Source organism: Coregonus lavaretus, assembly GCF_964263955.1.
Source record: "Coregonus lavaretus genome assembly, contig: HAP1_SCAFFOLD_5241, whole genome shotgun sequence".
Classification (NCBI taxonomy): Eukaryota; Metazoa; Chordata; class Actinopteri; order Salmoniformes; family Salmonidae; genus Coregonus; species Coregonus lavaretus.
In genome coordinates, this window is record NW_028166057.1 from 1 (window position 1) to 24756 (window position 24756).

Consider the following 24756-nt stretch of genomic DNA (forward strand, 5'->3'; position numbering starts at 1 on the left):
GTTATTAACCCAGTCAGATATAGTGTAGTGGTAAGAGGAGTTATTAACCCAGTCAGATATAGTGTAGTGGTAAGAGGAGTTATTAACCCAGTCAGATATAGTGTAGTGGTAAGAGGAGTTATTAACCCAGTCAGATATAGTGTAGTGGTAAGAGGAGTTATTAACCCAGTCAGATATAGTGTAGTGGTAAGAGGAGTTATTAACCCAGTCAGATATAGTGTAGTGGTAAGAGGAGTTATTAACCCAGTCAGATATAGTGTAGTGGTAAGAGGAGTTATTAACCCAGTCAGATATAGTGTAGTGGTAAGAGGAGTTATTAACCCAGTCAGATATAGTGTAGTGGTAAGAGGAGTTATTAACCCAGTCAGATATAGTGTAGTGGTAAGAGGAGTTATTAACCCAGTCAGATATAGTGTAGTGGTAAGAGGAGTTATTAACCCAGTCAGATATAGTGTAGTGGTAAGAGGAGTTATTAACCCAGTCAGATATAGTGTAGTGGTAAGAGGAGTTATTAACCCAGTCAGATATAGTGTAGTGGTAAGAGGAGTTATTAACCCAGTCAGATATAGTGTAGTGGTAAGAGGAGTTATTAACCCAGTCAGATATAGTGTAGTGGTAAGAGGAGTTATTAACCCAGTCAGATATAGTGTAGTGGTAAGAGGAGTTATTAACCCAGTCAGATATAGTGTAGTGGTAAGAGGAGTTATTAACCCAGTCAGATATAGTGTAGTGGTAAGAGGAGTTATTAACCCAGTCAGATATAGTGTAGTGGTAAGAGGAGTTATTAACCCAGTCAGATATAGTGTAGTGGTAAGAGGAGTTATTAACCCAGTCAGATATAGTGTAGTGGTAAGAGGAGTTATTAACCCAGTCAGATATAGTGTAGTGGTAAGAGGAGTTATTAACCCAGTCAGATATAGTGTAGTGGTAAGAGGAGTTATTAACCCAGTCAGATATAGTGTAGTGGTAAGAGGAGTTATTAACCCAGTCAGATATAGTGTAGTGGTAAGAGGAGTTATTAACCCAGTCAGATATAGTGTAGTGGTAAGAGGAGTTATTAACCCAGTCAGATATAGTGTAGTGGTAAGAGGAGTTATTAACCCAGTCAGATATAGTGTAGTGGTAAGAGGAGTTATTAACCCAGTCAGATATAGTGTAGTGGTAAGAGGAGTTATTAACCCAGTCAGATATAGTGTAGTGGTAAGAGGAGTTATTAACCCAGTCAGATATAGTGTAGTGGTAAGAGGAGTTATTAACCCAGTCAGATATAGTGTAGTGGTAAGAGGAGTTATTAACCCAGTCAGATATAGTGTAGTGGTAAGAGGAGTTATTAACCCAGTCAGATATAGTGTAGTGGTAAGAGGAGTTATTAACCCAGTCAGATATAGTGTAGTGGTAAGAGGAGTTATTAACCCAGTCAGATATAGTGTAGTGGTAAGAGGAGTTATTAACCCAGTCAGATATAGTGTAGTGGTAAGAGGAGTTATTAACCCAGTCAGATATAGTGTAGTGGTAAGAGGAGTTATTAACCCAGTCAGATATAGTGTAGTGGTAAGAGGAGTTATTAACCCAGTCAGATATAGTGTAGTGGTAAGAGGAGTTATTAACCCAGTCAGATATAGTGTAGTGGTAAGAGGAGTTATTAACCCAGTCAGATATAGTGTAGTGGTAAGAGGAGTTATTAACCCAGTCAGATATAGTGTAGTGGTAAGAGGAGTTATTAACCCAGTCAGATATAGTGTAGTGGTAAGAGGAGTTATTAACCCAGTCAGATATAGTGTAGTGGTAAGAGGAGTTATTAACCCAGTCAGATATAGTGTAGTGGTAAGAGGAGTTATTAACCCAGTCAGATATAGTGTAGTGGTAAGAGGAGTTATTAACCCAGTCAGATATAGTGTAGTGGTAAGAGGAGTTATTAACCCAGTCAGATATAGTGTAGTGGTAAGAGGAGTTATTAACCCAGTCAGATATAGTGTAGTGGTAAGAGGAGTTATTAACCCAGTCAGATATAGTGTAGTGGTAAGAGGAGTTATTAACCCAGTCAGATATAGTGTAGTGGTAAGAGGAGTTATTAACCCAGTCAGATATAGTGTAGTGGTAAGAGGAGTTATTAACCCAGTCAGATATAGTGTAGTGGTAAGAGGAGTTATTAACCCAGTCAGATATAGTGTAGTGGTAAGAGGAGTTATTAACCCAGTCAGATATAGTGTAGTGGTAAGAGGAGTTATTAACCAGTCAGATATAGTGTAGTGGTAAGAGGAGTTATTAACCCAGTCAGATATAGTGTGGTAAGAGGAGTTATTAACCCAGTCAGATATAGTGTAGTGGTAAGAGGAGTTATTAACCCAGTCAGATATAGTGTAGTGGTAAGAGGAGTTATTAACCCAGTCAGATATAGTGTAGTGGTAAGAGGAGTTATTAACCCAGTCAGATATAGTGTAGTGGTAAGAGGAGTTATTAACCCAGTCAGATATAGTGTAGTGGTAAGAGGAGTTATTAACCCAGTCAGATATAGTGTAGTGGTAAGAGGAGTTATTAACCCAGTCAGATATAGTGTAGTGGTAAGAGGAGTTATTAACCCAGTCAGATATAGTGTAGTGGTAAGAGGAGTTATTAACCCAGTCAGATATAGTGTAGTGGTAAGAGGAGTTATTAACCCAGTCAGATATAGTGTAGTGGTAAGAGGAGTTATTAACCCAGTCAGATATAGTGTAGTGGTAAGAGGAGTGTAGTGGTAAGAGGAGTTATTAACCCAGTCAGATATAGTGGTAAGAGGAGTTATTAACCAGTCAGATATAGTGTAGTGGTAAGAGGAGTTATTAACCCAGTCAGATATAGTGTAGTGGTAAGAGGAGTTATTAACCCAGTCAGATATAGTGTAGTGGTAAGAGGAGTTATTAACCCAGTCAGATATAGTGTAGTGGTAAGAGGAGTTATTAACCAGTCAGATATAGTGTAGTGGTAAGAGGAGTTATTAACCCAGTCAGATATAGTGTAGTGGTAAGAGGAGTTATTAACCCAGTCAGATATAGTGTAGTGGTAAGAGGAGTTATTAACCCAGTCAGATATAGTGTAGTGGTAAGAGGAGTTATTAACCCAGTCAGATATAGTGTAGTGGTAAGAGGAGTTATTAACCCAGTCAGATATAGTGTAGTGGTAAGAGGAGTTATTAACCAGTCAGATATAGTGTAGTGGTAAGAGGAGTTATTAACCAGTCAGATATAGTGTAGTGGTAAGAGGAGTTATTAACCCAGTCAGATATAGTGGTAAGAGGAGTTATTAACCCAGTCAGATATAGTGTAGTGGTAAGAGGAGTTATTAACCCAGTCAGATATAGTGTAGTGGTAAGAGGAGTTATTAACCAGTCAGATATAGTGTAGTGGTAAGAGGAGTTATTAACCCAGTCAGATATAGTGTAGTGGTAAGAGGAGTTATTAACCAGTCAGATATAGTGTAGTGGTAAGAGGAGTTATTAACCCAGTCAGATATAGTGTAGTGGTAAGAGGAGTTATTAACCAGTCAGATATAGTGTAGTGGTAAGAGGAGTTATTAACCCAGTCAGATATAGTGTAGTGGTAAGAGGAGTTATTAACCCAGTCAGATATAGTGTAGTGGTAAGAGGAGTTATTAACCCAGTCAGATATAGTGTAGTGGTAAGAGGAGTTATTAACCCAGTCAGATATAGTGTAGTGGTAAGAGGAGTTATTAACCCAGTCAGATATAGTGTAGTGGTAAGAGGAGTTATTAACCCAGTCAGATATAGTGTAGTGGTAAGAGGAGTTATTAACCAGTCAGATATAGTGTAGTGGTAAGAGGAGTTATTAACCAGTCAGATATAGTGTAGTGGTAAGAGGAGTTATTAACCCAGTCAGATATAGTGTAGTGGTAAGAGGAGTTATTAACCCAGTCAGATATAGTGTAGTGGTAAGAGGAGTTATTAACCAGTCAGATATAGTGTAGTGGTAAGAGGAGTTATTAACCCAGTCAGATATAGTGTAGTGGTAAGAGGAGTTATTAACCCAGTCAGATATAGTGTAGTGGTAAGAGGAGTTATTAACCAGTCAGATATAGTGTAGTGGTAAGAGGAGTTATTAACCAGTCAGATATAGTGTAGTGGTAAGAGGAGTTATTAACCCAGTCAGATATAGTGTAGTGGTAAGAGGAGTTATTAACCCAGTCAGATATAGTGTAGTGGTAAGAGGAGTTATTAACCAGTCAGATATAGTGTAGTGGTAAGAGGAGTTATTAACCCAGTCAGATATAGTGGTAAGAGGAGTTATTAACCAGTCAGATATAGTGTAGTGGTAAGAGGAGTTATTAACCAGTCAGATATAGTGTAGTGGTAAGAGGAGTTATTAACCAGTCAGATATAGGGTAGTGGTAAGAGGAGTTATTAACCAGTCAGATATAGTGTAGTGGTAAGAGGAGTTATTAACCAGTCAGATATAGTGTAGTGGTAAGAGGAGTTATTAACCAGTCAGATATAGTGTAGTGGTAAGAGGAGTTATTAACCAGTCAGATATAGTGTACTAGACTACTGACAGTGTTACCAGGGCCACGTTCATATAGACTACTGACAGTGTTACCAGGGCCACGTTCATATAGACTACTGACAGTGTTACCAGGGCCACGTTCATATAGACTACTGATAGTGTAGTGATGTTCCAAAACCTTGCGTCCTGCTGAACGCGCCCCAGGTTGTTAGCTATAGCTAGCTAATTAGGTGGCATTACTTAATGTGTCGCCTAAACAGATGGTTAGCGGTCCGGTCCACAAGTAGCCTATTTTAGAATGGCCCACGATTGTGCCCATCACGAAAAAGCTCTCACTCTCTCCAAAAACTCTTGTCCAGTCCACTTAGTCAGATTTTAGTCACAGAGAAAATCGTTTTAGTCAATTGAAATGAAAAATATTTTTTATATTCAGTCAGTTATAGTTAATTGCCACTGAAAAATAAGTGTTAAGATAAATATTTAAGTAGATGAAATTAACACTGGTCTGTTGTCTCTGGTTGGGGAGCATGGTGACTAATGATTGGCTGTGACCATAACTGCAAAGGGGGGGGGGGGGGGGGGGGGGGGTGATTGGTTGAGCTCCCCCTGAGGAGGAATCTGATTGGCTGAGCCCCACTGCGAAGTAATATGATTGGTTGAGAGCCTCACCTCATTGTATCGGTTGCTGGGGATCTTGATGCAGGTCTTCTTCACCTCCATGTCCACCACCAGGCCCTTCACCATGGGCAACGTGTACTGGTAATTACGGAAGTCCTGCAGGTACATTACATTATATTAGAAGGGCCCTTCACCATGGGCAACGTGTCCTGGTAATTACGGAAGTCCTGCAGGTACATTACATTATATTAGAAGGGCCCTTCACCATGGGCAACGTGTACTGGTAGTTACGGAAGTCCTGCAGGTACATTACATTATATTAGAAGGGCCCTTCACCATGGGCAACGTGTCCTGGTAATTACGGAAGTCCTGCAGGTACATTACATTATATTAGAAGGGCCCTTCACCATGGGCAACGTGTACTGGTAATTACGGAAGTCCTGCAGGTACATTACATTATATTAGAAGGGCCCTTCACCATGGGCAACGTGTACTGGTAGTTACGGAAGTCCTGCAGGTACATTACATTATATTAGAAGGGCCCTTCACCATGGGCAACGTGTCCTGGTAATTACGGAAGTCCTGCAGGTACATTACATTATATTAGAAGGGCCCTTCACCATGGGCAACGTGTCCTGGTAATTACGGAAGTCCTGCAGGTACATTACATTATATTAGAAGGGCCCTTCACCATGGGCAACGTGTCCTGGTAATTACGGAAGTCCTGCAGGTACATTACATTATATTAGAAGGGCCCTTCACCATGGGCAACGTGTCCTGGTAATTACGGAAGTCCTGCAGGTACATTACATTATATTAGAAGGGCCCTTCACCATGGGCAACGTGTCCTGGTAATTACGGAAGTCCTGCAGGTACATTACATTATATTAGAAGGGCCCTTCACCATGGGCAACGTGTACTGGTAGTTACGGAAGTCCTGCAGGTACATTACATTATATTAGAAGGGCCCTTCACCATGGGCAACGTGTCCTGGTAATTACGGAAGTCCTGCACGTCAACACAAGACATGGAAACATTCAGAGGCAAAAAGACAAGAAACAAAAGAAAAATATATAAAATCAGAAAGTAAACAAAAAATACTAAAATCATTCAAAGACTCAGAGGCAGAAAAGACCAGTTGTTACCGCTAGCAGGTTCATGATGGTGTGGCCGGTCTCTCCAAAGAGGGGTTTTCTGAACCTCACACTGAACAGAGGGCAAGGGTAGACTGAAACATATCAGATGAAAACATAACCCTGTGTTAAACACGTCCTCTGTAGCTCAGCTGGTAGAGTATTGCTAAACATAACCCTGTGTTAAACACGTCCTCTGTAGCTCAGCTGGTAGAGTATTGCTAAACATAACCCTGTGTTAAACACGTCCTCTGTATCTCAGCTGGTAGAGTATTGCTAAACATAACCCTGTGTTAAACACGTCCTCTGTATCTCAGCTGGTAGAGTATTGCTAAACATAACCCTGTGTTAAACACGTCCTCTGTATCTCAGCTGGTAGAGTATTGCTAAACATAACCCTGTGTTAAACACGTCCTCTGTAGCTCAGCTGGTAGAGTATTGCTAAACATAACCCTGTGTTAAACACGTCCTCTGTAGCTCAGCTGGTAGAGTATTGCTAAACATAACCCTGTGTTAAACACGTCCTCTGTAGCTCAGCTGGTAGAGTATTGCTAAACATAACCCTGTGTTAAACACGTCCTCTGTATCTCAGCTGGTAGAGTATTGCTAAACATAACCCTGTGTTAAACACGTCCTCTGTATCTCAGCTGGTAGAGTATTGCTAAACATAACCCTGTGTTAAACACGTCCTCTGTATCTCAGCTGGTAGAGTATTGCTAAACATAACCCTGTGTTAAACACGTCCTCTGTAGCTCAGCTGGTAGAGTATTGCTAAACATAACCCTGTGTTAAACACGTCCTCTGTAGCTCAGCTGGTAGAGTATTGCTAAACATAACCCTGTGTTAAACACGTCCTCTGTAGCTCAGCTGGTAGAGTATTGCTAAACATAACCCTGTGTTAAACACGTCCTCTGTAGCTCAGCTGGTAGAGTATTGCTAAACATAACCCTGTGTTAAACACGTCCTCTGTAGCTCAGCTGGTAGAGTATTGCTAAACATAACCCTGTGTTAAACACGTCCTCTGTAGCTCAGCTGGTAGAGTATTGCTAAACATAACCCTGTGTTAAACACGTCCTCTGTAGCTCAGCTGGTAGAGTATTGCTAAACATAACCCTGTGTTAAACACGTCCTCTGTAGCTCAGCTGGTAGAGTATTGCTAAACATAACCCTGTGTTAAACACGTCCTCTGTAGCTCAGCTGGTAGAGTATTGCTAAACATAACCCTGTGTTAAACACGTCCTCTGTAGCTCAGCTGGTAGAGTATTGCTAAACATAACCCTGTGTTAAACACGTCCTCTGTAGCTCAGCTGGTAGAGTATTGCTAAACATCACCCTGTGTTAAACACGTCCTCTGTAGCTCAGCTGGTAGAGTATTGCTAAACATAACCCTGTGTTAAACACGTCCTCTGTAGCTCAGCTGGTAGAGTATTGCTAAACATAACCCTGTGTTAAACACGTCCTCTGTAGCTCAGCTGGTAGAGTATTGCTAAACATAACCCTGTGTTAAACACGTCCTCTGTATCTCAGCTGGTAGAGTATTGCTAAACATAACCCTGTGTTAAACACGTCCTCTGTAACGCCAGGGTAGTGGGTTCGATCCCCGGGACCACCCATACGTAAAAATGTATGCACACATGACTAAGTCGCTTTGGATAAAAGCGTCTGCTAAATGGTATATTATTATTATTATTATTAAAACCACTGATTGATGTAATTACAATTTCTGTTCTAACAAGCCAAAAACATAACCCAAAACAACAACGCGATCCCTTCGTACTCACATCTGTACTCGGCGCCCAGTCGCAGCATGAGCCTGATGGGGAACGCCTTGGCCCAGGGGGTCTCCCACTTCTGCAGCAACACCCCAAACAGGTAGGGGGGGTTGGGGAGCATCAGGTCCTGGAGGGCCTGGAAGGACGGGGAGACGTAGAGGAACCCTCCATGCTCCCTGCTGCCCAGGAAACTCTGGGTGAAGAACGAGTGGCCCAGGTGGGTCAGGACCTTACCTGGAGAGAGGAGGAGAGAAGAATGTTACCTGGAGGGAGGAGGAGAGGAAGAGGAGAGGTGATGAGGAGAGAAGAGGAGGAGAGAGGAAGAGGAGGGGAGAGGAAGAGGAGGGGAGAGGGGAACGAGTGGCCCAGGTGTGTCAGAACGTTACCTAGAGAGGGGAGGGGAGAGAAGTGTTTGAATTTTAAAACACCTTTTATTTAGCAATTAAGGAGTGAACTGAGTGTTGCATGCCTAGTCCCCTCCCTAAGATGTTCACTGTAAATTATTGTCACCCGTTTTCAATACCTCACCCCAAAAGAATAACTGCACTGAGCCTTTTTCTAAAATGTTTTATGAGCTGGGAGAACACATTGGGAGGGATCTTTGACCATTCCTCCATGCAGAATCTTTCCAGATGCTTGATATCCTTCGTCTGCGCTTATGGACTGCCCTCTTAATTCAAACCACAGGTTTTCAATGGGTTTCAAGTCCGGAGACTGAGGTGGCCATTGCAAAATGTTGATTTTGTGGTCAATTAACAATTTCTTTGTGGATTTTGACGTGTGCTTGGGACTATCGTCTTGCTGGAAGAGTCACTTGCAGCCAAGTTTCAGCCTGCTGGCAGAGGCGACGAGGTTTTTGGTTATAAAGTCCCGGTACTGGGTAAAGCTCATGTTGCCGTTGACCTTAACAAGGCCCCAGGACCAGTAGGAGAAAAACAGTCCATAACATCAAAGATCCACCGTCATATTTTACAGAAGGGATGGGGTTCTTTTCCGAATATGCATCTTTCTTTAGACGCCAAACCCACCACTGGTGTGCATGGCCCAAAAAGCTCTGTTTTCAGGTCATCTGACCAAAGCACCGGTTCCAATCCAAGTGCGAAAGAGCTCTGTTTTCAGGTCATCCAACAAATTAAAAAACACCTGGAGTTCCCTAAACGGTATTGGCACTTGGATTGGAACCAGTGCTATGGTCCCAGTGCTATGGTCCCAGTGCTATGGTCCCAGTGCTATGGTCCCAGTGCTATGGTCCCAGTGCTATGGTCCCAGTGCTATGGTCAGATGACACTTCAGGCTGAGGAGGAAGTTTCACACATTCCCATGTGCTACATTAGCTAACGTTAGCTAGCTAGCTCATAATCAAGTAAACCTGACGACATGTTTGATGCATGTTACCAGCTTGCTTTCAATAACGTTTCAACTCCAACTGACTAGCTACTGTAAGATCCCTGCTAAATAATATTAGGCAAACTAGCTAGATAGATCTCCGGGAAGAGGGCTGGAGTTAAAACCTACAGGATGGTATTTTTCCAGGAATAAGGCAAAAGTTAAAAACTACAGTGCCTTCAGAAAGTATTTCACACCCCTTGACCGTTTCCCCATTTTGTTGTTACAGCCTAAATTTAAAATGTGATTAAATTTAGATTTTGTCGTCACTGGCCTACACACAATACCCCACAATGTCAAAGTGAAATGATGTTTGACATTTTTTACAAATTAAAAGCTGAAATGTTTTGAGTCAATTAGTATTCAACCCCTTTGTTATGGCAAGCCTAAATAAGTTCAGGAGTAAAAATGCGCTTAACAAGTCACATGATAAGATGCATGGACTCACTCTGTGTGCAATAATAGTGTTTAGCATGATTTTATGACTGCCCCATCTCTGTACCCCACACATACAATTATCTGTAAGGTCCCTCAGTCGAGCAGTGAATTTCAAACACAGATTCAATCACAAAGACCAGGGAGATTTTCCAATGCCTCACAAAGAAGGGCACCTATTGGTAGATGGGTAAAAATAAAAAGGCAGACATTGAATATCCCTTTGAGCATGGTGAAGTTATTAATTACACGTTGGATGGTGGATCAATACACCCATTCACTACAAAGATACAGGCGTCCTTCCTAACTCAGTTGCCGGAATGGAAGGAAACCGCTCAGGGATTTCGCCATGAGGCCAATGGTGACTTTAAACCGTTAGAGAGATTAATGTCTGTGATAGGAGAAAACTGAGGATGGATCAACAACATTGTAGTTACTCCACAATACTAACCTAAATGACAGAGTGAAAAGAAGGAAGACTGTACAGAATACAAATATTCCAAAACATGCATCCTGTTTGCAACAAGGCACTAAAGTAAAACTGCAAAAAAAATGTGTCAAAGCAATTAACTTTTTGTCCTGAATACAAAGCTTTATGTTTGGGGAAAATCCAATCCAATACATTACCGAGTACCACTCTCCATATTTTCAAGCATAGTTGTGGCTGCATCATGTTATGGGTATGCTTGTAATTGTTAAGGACTGGAGATTTTTTTGGGATAAAAAATAAACGGAATGGAGCTACGCACAGGCAAAATCCTAGAAGAAAATACCTGGTTCAGTCTGCTTTCCACCAGACACTGGGATATTAATTCACCTTTCAGCAGGACAATATCCTAAAACACAAGGCCAAATATACAATGGAGTGACCCGAGTTACAGTTTTGACTTAAATCTGCTTGAAAATCTATGGCAAGACCTGAACATGGCTGTCTAGGAATGATCAACAACCAATTTGACAGAGCTTGCAGAAATTTGAAAAGAATAAATGGGCAAATGTTGCAGAATCCAGGTGCGGAAAACTCTTAGAGACTTACCCAGAAAGACTCACAGCTGTAATCGCTGCCAAAGGTGATTCTTCAAAGTATTGACTCAGGGGTGTGAATACTTAAGACATTTCTGTATTTAATTTTCAATAAATGTTTTCCCTTGTTTTCAATGTGTCATTATGGGGCATTGTGTGTAGATGGGTGAGAAACACATCTATTTAATCCATTTTGAATTCAGGCTGGAACAAAACAGAATGTAGAATAAGTCAAGGGGTATGAATACTTTCTGAAGGCACTGTACAGGATGGTATCTCTCCAGGAACAGGGTTGGAGTTAAAACCTACAAGATGGTGTATCTCTCTAGGAAGAAGGTTGGGCAGGCCCCATTTAGATAATACACAACACTAGAACTGCTAAGGATGACGATGTAGCATTTTGCTCCATCACCGTACTGACTGACTGACTAAACCAGCAGAGACACAGACAATATGTCTGTCATTCCCCAGCCTGTTGAGTTTCCCTGGTGTTGCAGAGACACAGACAATATGTCTGTCATTCCCCAGCCTGTTGAGTTTCCCTGGTGTTGCAGAGACACAGACAATATGTCTGTCATTCCCCAGCCTGTTGAGTTTCCCTGGTGTTGCAGAGACACAGACAATATGTCTGTCATTCCCCAGCCTGTTGAGTTTCCCTGGTGTTGCAGAGACACAGACAATATGTCTGTCATTCCCCAGCCTGTTGAGTTCCCCTGGTGTTGCAGAGACACAGGCAATATGTCTGTCATTCCCCAGCCTGTTGAGTTTCCCTGGTGTTGCAGAGACACAGACAATATGTCTGTCATTCCCCAGCCTGTTGAGTTCCCCTGGTGTTGCAGAGACACAGGCAATATGTCTGTCATTCCCCAGCCTGTTGAGTTTCCCTGGTGTTGCTGAGACACAGACAATATGTCTGTCATTCCCCAGCCTGTTGAGTTTCCCTGGTGTTGCAGAGACACAGACAATATGTCTGTCATTCCCCAGCCTGTTGAGTTTCCCTGGTGTTGCTGTGAATATCTAAGCAATATGTATGTCATTCCCCAGCCTGTTGAGTTCCCCTGGTGTTGCAGAGACACAGGCAATATGTCTGTCATTCCCCAGCCTGTTGAGTTTCCCTGGTGTTGCAGAGACACAGACAATATGTCTGTCATTCCCCAGCCTGTTGAGTTTCCCTGGTGTTGCTGAGACACAGACAATATGTCTGTCATTCCCCAGCCTGTTGAGTTTCCCTGGTGTTGCAGAGACACAGACAATATGTCTGTCATTCCCCAGCCTGTTGAGTTTCCCTGGTGTTGCAGAGACACAGACAATATGTCTGTCATTCCCCAGCCTGTTGAGTTTCCCTGGTGTTGCTGAGACACAGACAATATGTCTGTCATTCCCCAGCCTGTTGAGTTTCCCTGGTGTTGCAGAGACACAGACAATATGTCTGTCATTCCCCAGCCTGTTGAGTTTCCCTGGTGTTGCAGAGACACAGACAATATGTCTGTCATTCCCCAGCCTGTTGAGTTTCCCTGGTGTTGCTGTGAATATCTAAACCAGCCACAGCCTGAGGCACAGACACATCAACGTCAAACAATATTTTTTTAACCGCAGCGTAAGGTGGAGTGGTGAGACAGAGGTCGTGGAGTGGTGAGACAGAGGTCGTGGAGTGGTGAGACAGAGGTCGTGGAGTGGTGAGACAGAGGTCGTGGAGTGGTGAGACAGAGTTCGTGGAGTGGTGAGACAGAGGTCGTGGAGTGGTGAGACAGAGGTCGTGGAGTGGTGAGACAGAGGTCGTGGAGTGGTGAGACAGAGGTCGTGGAGTGGTGAGACAGAGGTCGTGTCCAAAATGGCACCCTATTCCCTACGTAGTGCACTTGTTTTGTCCAGGTCCCAAAGGGGCTCTGGTCAAAAGTAGTGCACTATATAGGGAATAGGGTGCCATTTTGGACGCATACAGAGAACCGTAGTGGGACACTACAGCCTTACAACAGGACACTAAATGTTTAGACTGTATTTCCTGACGAGGTCGAGCCACATCATCCAGTGGCTTAGAGGCAGTAGCCTTGTTTCCAGGCAGTAGCCTTGTTTCCAGGCAGTAGCCTTGTTTCCAGGCAGTAGCCTTGTTTCCAGGCAGTAGCCTTGTTTCTGTGAAGGTAACCTGGCTGGGATTGATCAACTCACCTCTAGACCTCTAACACCTACATTTCCCCATGAGTGCCTCCTGGCAATGCTGTATAATATCATCTAAGTAGGCTTCCTGGTTGAGGTAGCATACTGATGTTATTATACCTGTGAAGGCCTCCTGGTGGAGGTATATTATACTAACCTGTGAGGGCCTCCTGGTGGAGGTATATTATACTAACCTGTGAGGGCCTCCTGATGGAGGTATATTATACTAACCTGTGAGGGCCTCCTGATGGAGGTATATTATACTAACCTGTGAGGGCCTCCTGATGGAGGTATATTATACTAACCTGTGAGGGCCTCCTGATGGAGGTATATTATACTAACCTGTGAGGGCCTCCTGATGGAGGTATATTATACTAACCTGTGAGGGCCTCCTGGTAGAGGTATATTATACTAACCTGTGAGGGCCTCCTGATGGAGGTATATTATACTAACCTGTGAGGGCCTCCTGATGGAGGTATATTATACTAACCTGTGAGGGCCTCCTGATGGAGGTATATTATACTAACCTGTGAGGGCCTCCTGATGGAGGTATATTATACTAACCTGTGAGGGCCTCCTGATGGAGGTATATTATACTAACCTGTGAGGGCCTCCTGATGGAGGTATATTATACTAACCTGTGAGGGCCTCCTGATGGAGGTATATTATACTAACCTGTGAGGGCCTCCTGATGGAGGTATATTATACTAACCTGTGAGGGCCTCCTGATGGAGGTATATTATACTAACCTGTGAAGGCCTCCTGATGGAGGTATATTATACTAACCTGTGAGGGCCTCCTGACGGAGGTACAGTATGTTCAACTAACCTGTGAGGGCCTCCTGGTAGAGCTGTACGAAGTGGCTGAAGAGGTCTTTGGGGATGCTCTTCTCGTCAGGCAGACACTGCAGCAGCACCACCACCTCAGCCTGGCCCACTGCATGCATCCCCTTACTGGTCACATACCAACACTTCCTGTTTACGTCTACAAGGGGAGAAGAGACACCAGAGTGGGGGTTAGGTACTGTAGCGTAGGGGGAGAGGGGGTTAGATACTGTAGCGTAGGGGGAGAGGGGGTTAGATACTGTAGCGTAGGGGGAGAGGGGGTTAGATACTGTAGCGTAGGGGGAGAGGGGGTTAGGTACTGTAGCGTAGGGGGAGAGGGGGTTAGATACTGTAGCGTAGGGGGAGAGGGGGTTAGATACTGTAGCGTAGGGGGAGAGGAGAGGGGATTAGATACTGTAGCGTAGGGGGAGAGGGGGTTAGATACTGTAGCGTAGGGGGAGAGGGGGTTAGGTACTGTAGCGTAGGGGGAGAGGGGGTTAGGTACTGTAGCGTAGGGGGAGAGGGGGTTAGATACTGTAGCGTAGGGGGAGAGGGGGTTAGATACTGTAGCGTAGGGGGAGAGGGGGTTAGATACTGTAGCGTAGGGGGAGAGGGGGTTAGGTACTGTAGCGTAGGGGGAGAGGGGGTTAGATACTGTAGCGTAGGGGGAGAGGGGGTTAGATACTGTAGCGTAGGGGGAGAGGGGGTTAGGTACTGTAGCGTAGGGGGAGAGGGGGTTAGGTACTGTAGCGTAGGGGGAGAGGGGGTTAGATACTGTAGCGTAGGGGGAGAGGGGGTTAGATACTGTAGCGTAGGGGGAGAGGGGGTTAGATACTGTAGCGTAGGGGGAGAGGGGGTTAGATACTGTAGCGTAGGGGGAGAGGGGGTTAGATACTGTAGCGTAGGGGGAGAGGGGGTTAGATACTGTAGCGTAGGGGGAGAGGGGGTTAGATACTGTAGCGTAGGGGCAGAGGGGGTTAGATACTGTAGCGTAGGGGGAGAGGGGGTTAGGTACTGTAGCGTAGGGGCAGAGGGGGTTAGATACTGTAGCGTAGGGGGAGAGGGGGTTAGATACTGTAGCGTAGGGGGAGAGGGGGTTAGATACTGTAGCGTAGGGGGAGAGGGGGTTAGATACTGTAGCGTAGGGGGAGAGGGGGTTAGATACTGTAGCGTAGGGGGAGAGGGGGTTAGATACTGTAGCGTAGGAGGAGAGGGGGTTAGATACTGTAGCGTAGGAGGAGAGGGGGTTAGATACTGTAGCGTAGGGGGAGAGGGGGTTAGATACTGTAGCGTAGGGGGAGAGGGGGTTAGATACTGTAGCGTAGGGGGAGAGGGGGTTAGATACTGTAGCGTAGGGGGAGAGGGGGTTAGATACTGTAGCGTAGGGGGAGAGGGGGTTAGATACTGTAGCGTAGGGGGAGAGGGGGTTAGATACTGTAGCGTAGGGGGAGAGGGGGTTAGATACTGTAGCGTAGGGGGAGAGGGGGTTAGATACTGTAGCGTAGGGGCAGAGGGGGTTAGATACTGTAGCGTAGGGGGAGGGGAGAGGGGGTTAGATACTGTAGCGTAGGGGGAGGGGAGAGGGGGTTAGATACTGTAGCGTAGGGGGAGAGGGGGTTAGATACTGTAGCGTAGGGGGAGAGGGGGTTAGGTACTGTAGCGTAGGGGGAGAGGGGGTTAGATACTGTAGCGTAGGGGGAGAGGGGGTTAGATACTGTAGCGCAGGGGGAGAGGGGGTTAGATACTGTAGCGTAGGGGGAGAGGAGAGGGGGTTAGATACTGTAGCGTAGGGGGAGAGGGGGTTAGATACTGTGTAGCGTAGGGGGAGAGGAGAGGGGGTTAGATACTGTGTAGCGTAGGGGGAGAGGAGAGGGGGTTAGATACTGTAGCGTAGGGGGAGAGGGGGTTAGATACTGTAGCGTAGGGGGAGAGGGGGTTAGATACTGTAGCGTAGGGGGAGAGGGGGTTAGATACTGTAGCGTAGGGGGAGAGGGGGTTAGATACTGTAGCGTAGGGGGAGAGGGGGTTAGATACTGTAGCGTAGGGGGAGGGGAGAGGGGGTTAGGTACTGTAGCGTAGGGGGAGAGGGGGTTAGATACTGTAGCGTAGGGGGAGAGGGGGTTAGATACTGTAGCGTAGGGGGAGAGGGGGTTAGATACTGTAGCGTAGGGGGAGAGGGGGTTAGATACTGTAGCGTAGGGGGAGAGGAGAGGGGGTTAGGTACTGTAGCGTAGGGGGAGAGGGGGTTAGGTACTGTAGCGTAGGGGGAGAGGGGGTTAGATACTGTAGCGTAGGGGGAGAGGGGGTTAGATACTGTAGCGTAGGGGGAGAGGGGGTTAGATACTGTAGCGCAGGGGGAGAGGAGAGGGGGTTAGATGCTGTAGCGTAGGGGGAGAGGGGGTTAGATACTGTAGCGTAGGGGGAGAGGGGGTTAGATACTGTAGCGTAGGGGGAGAGGGGGTTAGATACTGTGTAGCGTAGGGGGAGAGGAGAGGGGGTTAGATACTGTAGCGTAGGGGGAGAGGGGGTTAGATAATGTAGCGTAGGGGGAGAGGGGGTTAGATACTGTAGCGCAGGGGGAGAGGAGAGGGGGTTAGATACTGTAGCGTAGGGGGAGAGGGGGTTAGATTTAGATACTGTGTAGCGTAGGGGGTTAGATACTGTAGCGTAGGGGGAGAGGGGGTTAGATACTGTAGCGTAGGGGGAGAGGGGGTTAGATACTATAGCGCAGGGGGAGAGGGGGTTAGATACTGTAGCGTAGGGGGAGAGGGGGTTAGATACTGTGTAGCGTAGGGGGAGAGGGGGTTAGATACTGTAGCGTAGGGGGAGAGGGGGTTAGATACTGTAGCGTAGGGGGAGAGGGGGTTAGATACTGTAGCGTAGGGGGAGAGGAGAGGGGGTTAGATGCTGTAGCGTAGGGGGAGAGGAGAGGGGGTTAGATACTGTAGCGTAGGGGGAGAGGGGGTTAGATACTGTAGCGTAGGGGGAGAGGGGGTTAGATACTGTAGCGTAGGGGGAGAGGGGGTTAGATACTGTAGCGTAGGGGGAGAGGGGGTTAGATACTGTAGCGTAGGGGGAGAGGGGGTTAGATACTGTAGCGTAGGGGGAGAGGGGGTTAGATACTGTAGCGTAGGGGGAGAGGGGGTTAGATACTGTAGCGTAGGGGGAGAGGGGGTTAGATACTGTAGCGTAGGGGGAGAGGGGGTTAGATACTGTAGCGTAGGGGGAGGGGAGAGGGGGTTAGATACTGTAGCGTAGGGGGAGAGGGGGTTAGGTACTGTAGCATAGGGGGAGAGGAGAGGGGGTTAGGTACTATAGCGTAGGGGGAGAGGGGGTTAGGTACTGTAGGGTAGGGGGAGAGGGGGTTAGATACTGTAGCGTAGGGGGAGGGGAGAGGGGGTTAGGTACTATAGCGTAGGGGGAGAGGGGGTTAGGTACTGTAGGGTAGGGGGAGAGGGGGTTAGATACTGTAGCGTAGGGGGAGAGGGGGTTAGGTACTGTAGCGTAGGGGGAGAGGGGGTTAGGTACTGTAGCGTAGGGGGAGAGGGGGTTAGGTACTGTAGCGTAGGGGGAGAGGGGGTTAGATACTGTAGCGTAGGGGGAGAGGAGAGGGGGTTAGGTACTGTAGCGTAGGGGGAGAGGGGGTTAGGTACTGTAGCGTAGGGGGAGAGGGGGTTAGATACTGTAGCGTAGGGGGAGAGGGGGTTAGATACTGTAGCGTAGGGGGAGAGGGGGTTAGATACTGTAGCGCAGGGGGAGAGGAGAGGGGGTTAGATGCTGTAGCGTAGGGGGAGAGGGGGTTAGATACTGTAGCGTAGGGGGAGAGGGGGTTAGATACTGTGTAGCGTAGGGGGAGAGGAGAGGGGGTTAGATACTGTAGCGTAGGGGGAGAGGGGGTTAGATACTGTAGCGTAGGGGGAGAGGGGGTTAGATTTATATACTGTGTAGCGTAGGGGGTTAGATACTGTAGCGTAGGGGGAGAGGGGGTTAGATACTGTGTAGCGTAGGGGGAGAGGGGGTTAGATACTGTAGCGTAGGGGGAGAGGGGGTTAGATACTGTAGCGTAGGGGGAGAGGAGAGGGGGTTAGATGCTGTAGCGTAGGGGGAGAGGGGGTTAGATACTGTAGCGTAGGGGGAGAGGGGGTTAGATACTGTAGCGTAGGGGGAGAGGGGGTTAGATACTGTAGCGTAGGGGGAGAGGGGGTTAGATACTGTAGCGTAGGGGGAGAGGGGGTTAGATACTGTAGCGTAGGGGGAGAGGGGGTTAGATACTGTAGCGTAGGGGGAGAGGGGGTTAGATACTGTAGCGTAGGGGGAGAGGGGGTTAGATACTGTAGCGTAGGGGGAGAGGGGGTTAGATACTGTGTAGCGTAGGGGGAGAGGGGGTTAGATACTGTGTAGCGTAGGGGGAGAGGGGGTTAGATTTAGATACTGTGTAGCGTAGGGGGTTAGATACTGTAGCGTAGGGGGAGAGGGGGTTAGATACTGTGTAGCGTAGGGGGAGAGGGGGTTAGATACTGTAGCGTAGGGGGAGAGGGGGTTAGATACTGTAGCGTAGGGGGAGAGGGGGTTAGATACTGTAGCGTAGGGGGAGAGGGGGTTAGGTACTGTAGCGTAGGGGGAGAGGAGAGGGGGTTAGATACTGTAGCGTAGGGGGAGAGGGGGTTAGATTTAGATACTGTGTAGCGTAGGGGGTTAGATACTGTAGCGTAGGGGGAGAGGGGGTTAGATACTGTGTAGCGTAGGGGGAGAGGGGGTTAGATACTGTAGCGTAGGGGGAGAGGGGGTTAGATACTGTAGCGTAGGGGGAGAGGAGAGGGGGTTAGATGCTGTAGCGTAGGGGGAGAGGGGGTTAGATACTGTGTAGCGTAGGGGGAGAGGGGGTTAGATTTAGATACTGTGTAGCGTAGGGGGTTAGATACTGTAGCGTAGGGGGAGAGGGGGTTAGATACTGTGTAGCGTAGGGGGAGAGGGGGTTAGATACTGTAGCGTAGGGGGAGAGGGGGTTAGATACTGTAGCGTAGGGGGAGAGGGGGTTAGATACTGTAGCGTAGGGGCAGAGGGGGTTAGATACTGTGTAGCGTAGGGGGAGAGGGGGTTAGATACTGTGTAGCGTAGGGGGAGAGGGGGTTAGATTTAGATACTGTGTAGCGTAGGGGGTTAGATACTGTAGCGTAGGGGGAGAGGGGGTTAGATACTGTGTAGCGTAGGGGGAGAGGGGGTTAGATACTGTAGCGTAGGGGGAGAGGAGAGGGGGTTAGATACTGTAGCGTAGGGGGAGGGGAGAGGGGGTTAGATACTGTGTAGCGTAGGGGGAGAGGGGGTTAGATACTGTAGCGTAGGGGGAGAGGGGGTGAGATTTAGATACTGTAGCGTAGGGGGAGAGGGGGTTAGATACTGTGTAGCGTAGGGGGAGAGGGGGTTAGATACTGTAGCGTAGGGGGAGAGGGGGTTAGATACTGTAGCGTAGGGGGAGAGGGGGTTAGATACTGTAGCGTAGGGGGAGAGGGGGTTAGGTACTGTAGCGTAGGGGGAGAGGAGAGGGGGTTAGATACTGTAGCGTAGGGGGAGAGGGGGTTAGATTTAGATACTGTGTAGCGTAGGGGGTTAGATACTGTAGCGTAGGGGGAGAGGGGGTTAGATACTGTGTAGCGTAGGGGGAGAGGGGGTTAGATACTGTAGCGTAGGGGGAGAGGGGGTTAGATACTGTAGCGTAGGGGGAGAGGAGAGGGGGTTAGATGCTGTAGCGTAGGGGGAGAGGGGGTTAGATACTGTGTAGCGTAGGGGGAGAGGGGGTTAGATTTAGATACTGTGTAGCGTAGGGGGTTAGATACTGTAGCGTAGGGGGAGAGGGGGTTAGATACTGTGTAGCGTAGGGGGAGAGGGGGTTAGATACTGTAGCGTAGGGGGAGAGGGGGTTAGATACTGTAGCGTAGGGGGAGAGGGGGTTAGATACTGTAGCGTAGGGGCAGAGGGGGTTAGATACTGTGTAGCGTAGGGGGAGAGGGGGTTAGATACTGTGTAGCGTAGGGGGAGAGGGGGTTAGATTTAGATACTGTGTAGCGTAGGGGGTTAGATACTGTAGCGTAGGGGGAGAGGGGGTTAGATACTGTGTAGCGTAGGGGGAGAGGGGGTTAGATACTGTAGCGTAGGGGGAGAGGAGAGGGGGTTAGATACTGTAGCGTAGGGGGAGGGGAGAGGGGGTTAGATACTGTGTAGCGTAGGGGGAGAGGGGGTTAGATACTGTAGCGTAGGGGGAGAGGGGGTGAGATTTAGATACTGTAGCGTAGGGGGAGGGGGGTTAGATACTGTAGCGTAGGGGGAGAGGGGGTTAGATACTGTAGCGTAGGGGGAGAGGAGAGGGGGTTAGATAATGTAGCGCAGGGGGAGAGGAGAGGGGGTTAGATACTGTAGCGTAGGGGGAGAGGAGAGGGGGTTAGATACTGTAGCGTAGGGGGAGAGGGGGTTAGATACTGTAGCGTAGGGGGAGAGGGGGTTAGATACTGTGTAGCGTAGGGGGAGAGGGGGTTAGATACTGTAGCGTAGGGGGAGAGGAGAGGGGGTTAGATACTGTAGCGCAGGGGGAGAGGAGAGGGGGTTAGATAATGTAGCGTAGGGGGAGAGGATAGGGGGTTAGATACTGTAGCGTAGGGGCAGAGGGGGTTAGATACTGTAGCGTAGGGGGAGAGGGGGTTAGATACTGTGTAGCGTAGGGGGAGAGGGGGTTAGATACTGTAGTGTAGGGGGAGGGGAGAGGGGGTTAGATACTGTAGTGTAGGGGGAGAGGTGGTTAGGTACTGTAGCGTAGGGGGAGGGGAGAGGGGGTTAGATACTGTAGCGTAGGGGGAGAGGTGGTTAGATACTGTAGCGTAGGGGGAGAGGATAGGGGGTTAGATACTGTAGCGTAGGGGCAGAGGGGGTTAGATACTGTAGCGTAGGGGGAGAGGGGGTTAGATACTGTGTAGCGTAGGGGGAGAGGGGGTTAGATACTGTAGCGTAGGGGGAGAGGAGAGGGGGTTAGATACTGTAGCGTAGGGGGAGAGGGGGTTAGATACTGTAGCGTAGGGGCAGAGGGGGTTAGATACTGTAGCGTAGGGGGAGAGGGGGTTAGATACTGTGTAGCGTAGGGGGAGAGGGGGTTAGATACTGTAGCGTAGGGGGAGAGGAGAGGGGGTTAGATACTGTAGCGTAGGGGGAGAGGAGAGGGGGTTAGATACTGTAGCGTAGGGGGAGAGGAGAGGGGGTTAGATACTGTGTAGCGTAGGGGCAGAGGGGGTTAGATACTGTAGCGTAGGGGGAGAGGAGAGGGGGTTAGATACTGTAGCGTAGGGGGAGAGGAGAGGGGGTTAGATACTGTAGCGTAGGGGCAGAGGGGGTTAGATACTGTAGCGTAGGGGGAGGGGAGAGGGGGTTAGATACTGTAGCGTAGGGGGAGGGGAGAGGGGGTTAGATACTGTAGCGTAGGGGGAGAGGAGAGGGGGTTAGATACTGTAGCGTAGGGGGAGAGGAGAGGGGGTTAGATACTGTAGCGTAGGGGGAGAGGAGAGGGGGTTAGATACTGTAGCGTAGGGGGAGAGGAGAGGGGGTTAGATACTGTAGCGTAGGGGGAGAGGAGAGGGGGTTAGATACTGTAGCGTAGGGGGAGAGGAGAGGGGGTTAGATACTGTAGCGTAGGGGCAGAGGGGGTTAGATACTGTAGCGTAGGGGGAGAGGGGGTTAGATACTGTAGCGTAGGGGGAGAGGGGGTTAGATACTGTAGCGTAGGGGGAGAGGGGGTTAGATACTGTAGCGTAGGGGGAGAGGGGGTTAGATACTGTAGCGTAGGGGGAGAGGAGAGGGGATTAGATACTGTAGCGTAGGGGGAGAGGGGGTTAGATACTGTAGCGTAGGGGGAGAGGAGAGGGGGTTAGATACTGTAGCGTAGGGGGAGAGGAGAGGGGGTTAGATACTGTAGCGTAGGGGCAGAGGGGGTTAGATACTGTAGCGTAGGGGGAGGGGAGAGGGGGTTAGATACTGTAGCGTAGGGGCAGAGGGGGTTAGATACTGTAGCGTAGGGGGAGAGGGGGTTAGATACTGTAGCGTAGGGGGAGAGGGGGTTAGATACTGTAGCGTAGGGGGAGAGGGGGTTAGATACTGTAGCGTAGGGGGAGAGGAGAGGGGATTAGATACTGTAGCGTAGGGGCAGAGGGGGTTAGATACTGTAGCGTAGGGGGAGAGGGGGTTAGATACTGTAGCGTAGGGGGAGAGGGGGTTAGATAATGTATAGTGTATAGCAGGGCTATTCAATAACAGTCCTGGAGGGCTAAACACTCAGGTTTATTTTCTCCTTCTAATCAGGGACTAATTCAGACCTATGAGAGTGGAGAAGATGTGAACTCACAGTTGACCAGTTTGACCATGGCCAGCAGGTTGGCATTAAGCACAAAGACCAGCGGGTCAGGACCTCCTTCCTCCAGCTGCTGCATCAGAACGATCTCAGAGGGACGCTCCTCCACCGCGTAGTCTGGGGGGGGTGGTGGGAGGAAAACAAAGCTTTCAAACATCTCACATTCAACCCCACTGAAGAGGGACAGGTACCCCCAGCCCCACACCCCTCCCAGCTTGCTACATGGACAGTGGACAAGAAAGCAGACCCCCACACACACACAGCATGATGGACAGTGAGGTGAGGATGGGTGAGGTCAAGCACCTGTGCTGTGTCCTCCCGTACCTCCTTTAACTCCGGTGGAGGTGAGGATGGGAGGAAGGCCGTCCTCCGGAATTAGACTGACCGAGCTGCCGACAGGGCTTCCCACTGGGGCTGCAGGGGCAGGGGACGACGCCTGGAGGGAGGAGGGTTAGAGTGGTTGTAAAATCTCTGCTGTGAATGGTTGTAAAAACTGTGATAGAAAGTACTTTGGAAAATTAAAACATTCTAGAACACTGCAGTTAAATGATCATTACCGTCACGGGCAGATTCCCCTTCACATTCAGTAAATAATGTGTGGCAGGGGGCCTTGCCCTTAAGAGCGTTGGGCCAGTAACCGAAAGGTCCCTGGTTCGAATCCCTGAGCCGACTATGTGAGAAATCTGTCGATGTGCCCTTGAGCAAGGCACTTAACCCTAATTGTTCCAGTAAGTCACACTGGATAAGAGCGTCTGCTAAATGACTAAAATTTTAAAATTGTGTGTGTGTGTCAGAGCTGGGTTGAAATGCAATTGATTTTTCAAATCAAAATTGCCGAATACAACAGGTGTAGACCTTACTGTGAAATGCTTACTTACAAGCCCTTAACCAACAGAAAAATCTGCTAAATAAACTGAAGGAAAAATAGTAAAAAAAATAACAATGAGGCCATATACAGGGGGTACCGGTACCGAGTCCATGTGCAGGGGGTACCGGTACCGAGTCCATGTGCAGGGGGTACCGGTACCGAGTCCATGTGCAGGGGGTACCGGTACCGAGTCCATGTACAGGGGGTACCGGTACCGAGTCCATGTGCAGGGGGTACCGGTACCGAGTCCATGTACAGGGGGTACCGGTACCGAGTCCATGTACAGGGGGTACCGGTACCGAGTCCATGTACAGGGGGTACCGGTACCGAGTCCATGTACAGGGGGTACCAGTACCGAGTCCATGTACAGGGGGTACCGGTACCGAGTCCATGTACAGGGGGTACCGGTACCGAGTCCATGTACAGGGGGTACCGGTACCGAGTCCATGTACAGGGGATACCGGTACCGAGTCCATGTACAGGGGATACCGGTACCGAGTCCATGTACAGGGGGTACGGGGGTTAGTCGAGGTAATATGTACAGTGGGGAGAACAAGTATTTGATACACTGCCGATTTTGCAGGTTTTCCTACTTACAAAGCATGTAGAGGTCTGTAATTTTTATCATAGGTACACTTCAACTGTGAGAGACAGAATCTAAAACAAAAATCCAGAAAATCACATTGTATGATTTTTAGGTAATTAATTTGCATTTTATTGCATGACATAAGCATTTGATCACCTACCAACCAGTAAGAATTCCGGCTCTCACAGACCTGTTAGTTTTTCTTTAAGAAGCCCTCCTGTTCTCCACTCATTACCTGTATTAACTGCACCTGTTTGAACTCGTTACCTGTATAAAAGACACCTGTCCACACACTCAATCAAACAGACTCCAACCTCTCCACAATGGCCAAGACCAGAGAGCTGTGTAAGGACATCAGGGATAAAATTGTAGACCTGCACAAGGCTGGGATGGGCTACAGGACAATAGGCAAGCAGCTTGGTGAGAAGGCAACAACTGTTGGCGCAATTATTAGAAAATGGAAGAAGTTCAAGATGACAGTCAATCATCCTCGGTCTGGGGCTCCATGTAAGATCTCACCTCGTGGGGCATCAATGATCATGAGGAAGGTGAGGGATCAGCCCAGAACTACACGGCAGGACCTGGTCAATGACCTGAAGAGAGCTGGGACCACAGTCCCAAAAAAAAACATTAGTAACACACTACGCCGTCATGGATTAAAATCCTGCAGCGCACGCAAGGTCCCCCTGCTCAAGCCAGCGCATGTCCAGGCCCGTCTGAAGTTTGCCAATGACCATCTGGATGATCCAGAGGAGGAATGGGAGAAGGTCATGTGGTCTGATGAGACAACAATAGAGCTTTTTGGTCTAAACTCCACTCGCCGTGTTTGGAGGAAGAAGAAGGATGAGTACAACCCCAAGAACACCATCCCAACCGTGAAGCATGGAGGTGGAAACATCATTCTTTGGGGATGCTTTTCTGCAAAGGGGACAGGACGACTGCACCGTATTGAGGGGAGGATGGATGGGGCCATGTATCGCGACATCTTGGCCAACAACCTCCTTCCCTCAGTGAGAGCATTGAAGATGGGTCGTGGCTGGGTCTTCCAGCATGACAACGACCCGAAACACACAGCCAG

The 24756-nt window shown here is 48.2% G+C and overlaps 1 protein-coding gene across 1 annotated transcript in view; it reads right to left on the reverse strand.

Moving 5' to 3' along the window:
* Positions 1-5162: 5162 nt before the first annotated feature.
* The window catches only part of LOC311115166 (zinc finger FYVE domain-containing protein 9-like), a gene marked incomplete at both ends in the record, with an annotated part of 32162 nt that continues 12568 nt past the window's right edge, over positions 5163-24756 (reverse strand). Inside the window, 6 exons of the mRNA XM_084190369.1 lie at positions 5163-5267; positions 6257-6339; positions 8026-8250; positions 13843-13998; positions 22219-22341; positions 22549-22660. Coding sequence (XP_084046495.1) covers positions 5163-5267; positions 6257-6339; positions 8026-8250; positions 13843-13998; positions 22219-22341; positions 22549-22660 — 804 coding nt within the window. The remainder of the gene's footprint in view (positions 5268-6256; positions 6340-8025; positions 8251-13842; positions 13999-22218; positions 22342-22548; positions 22661-24756) is intronic.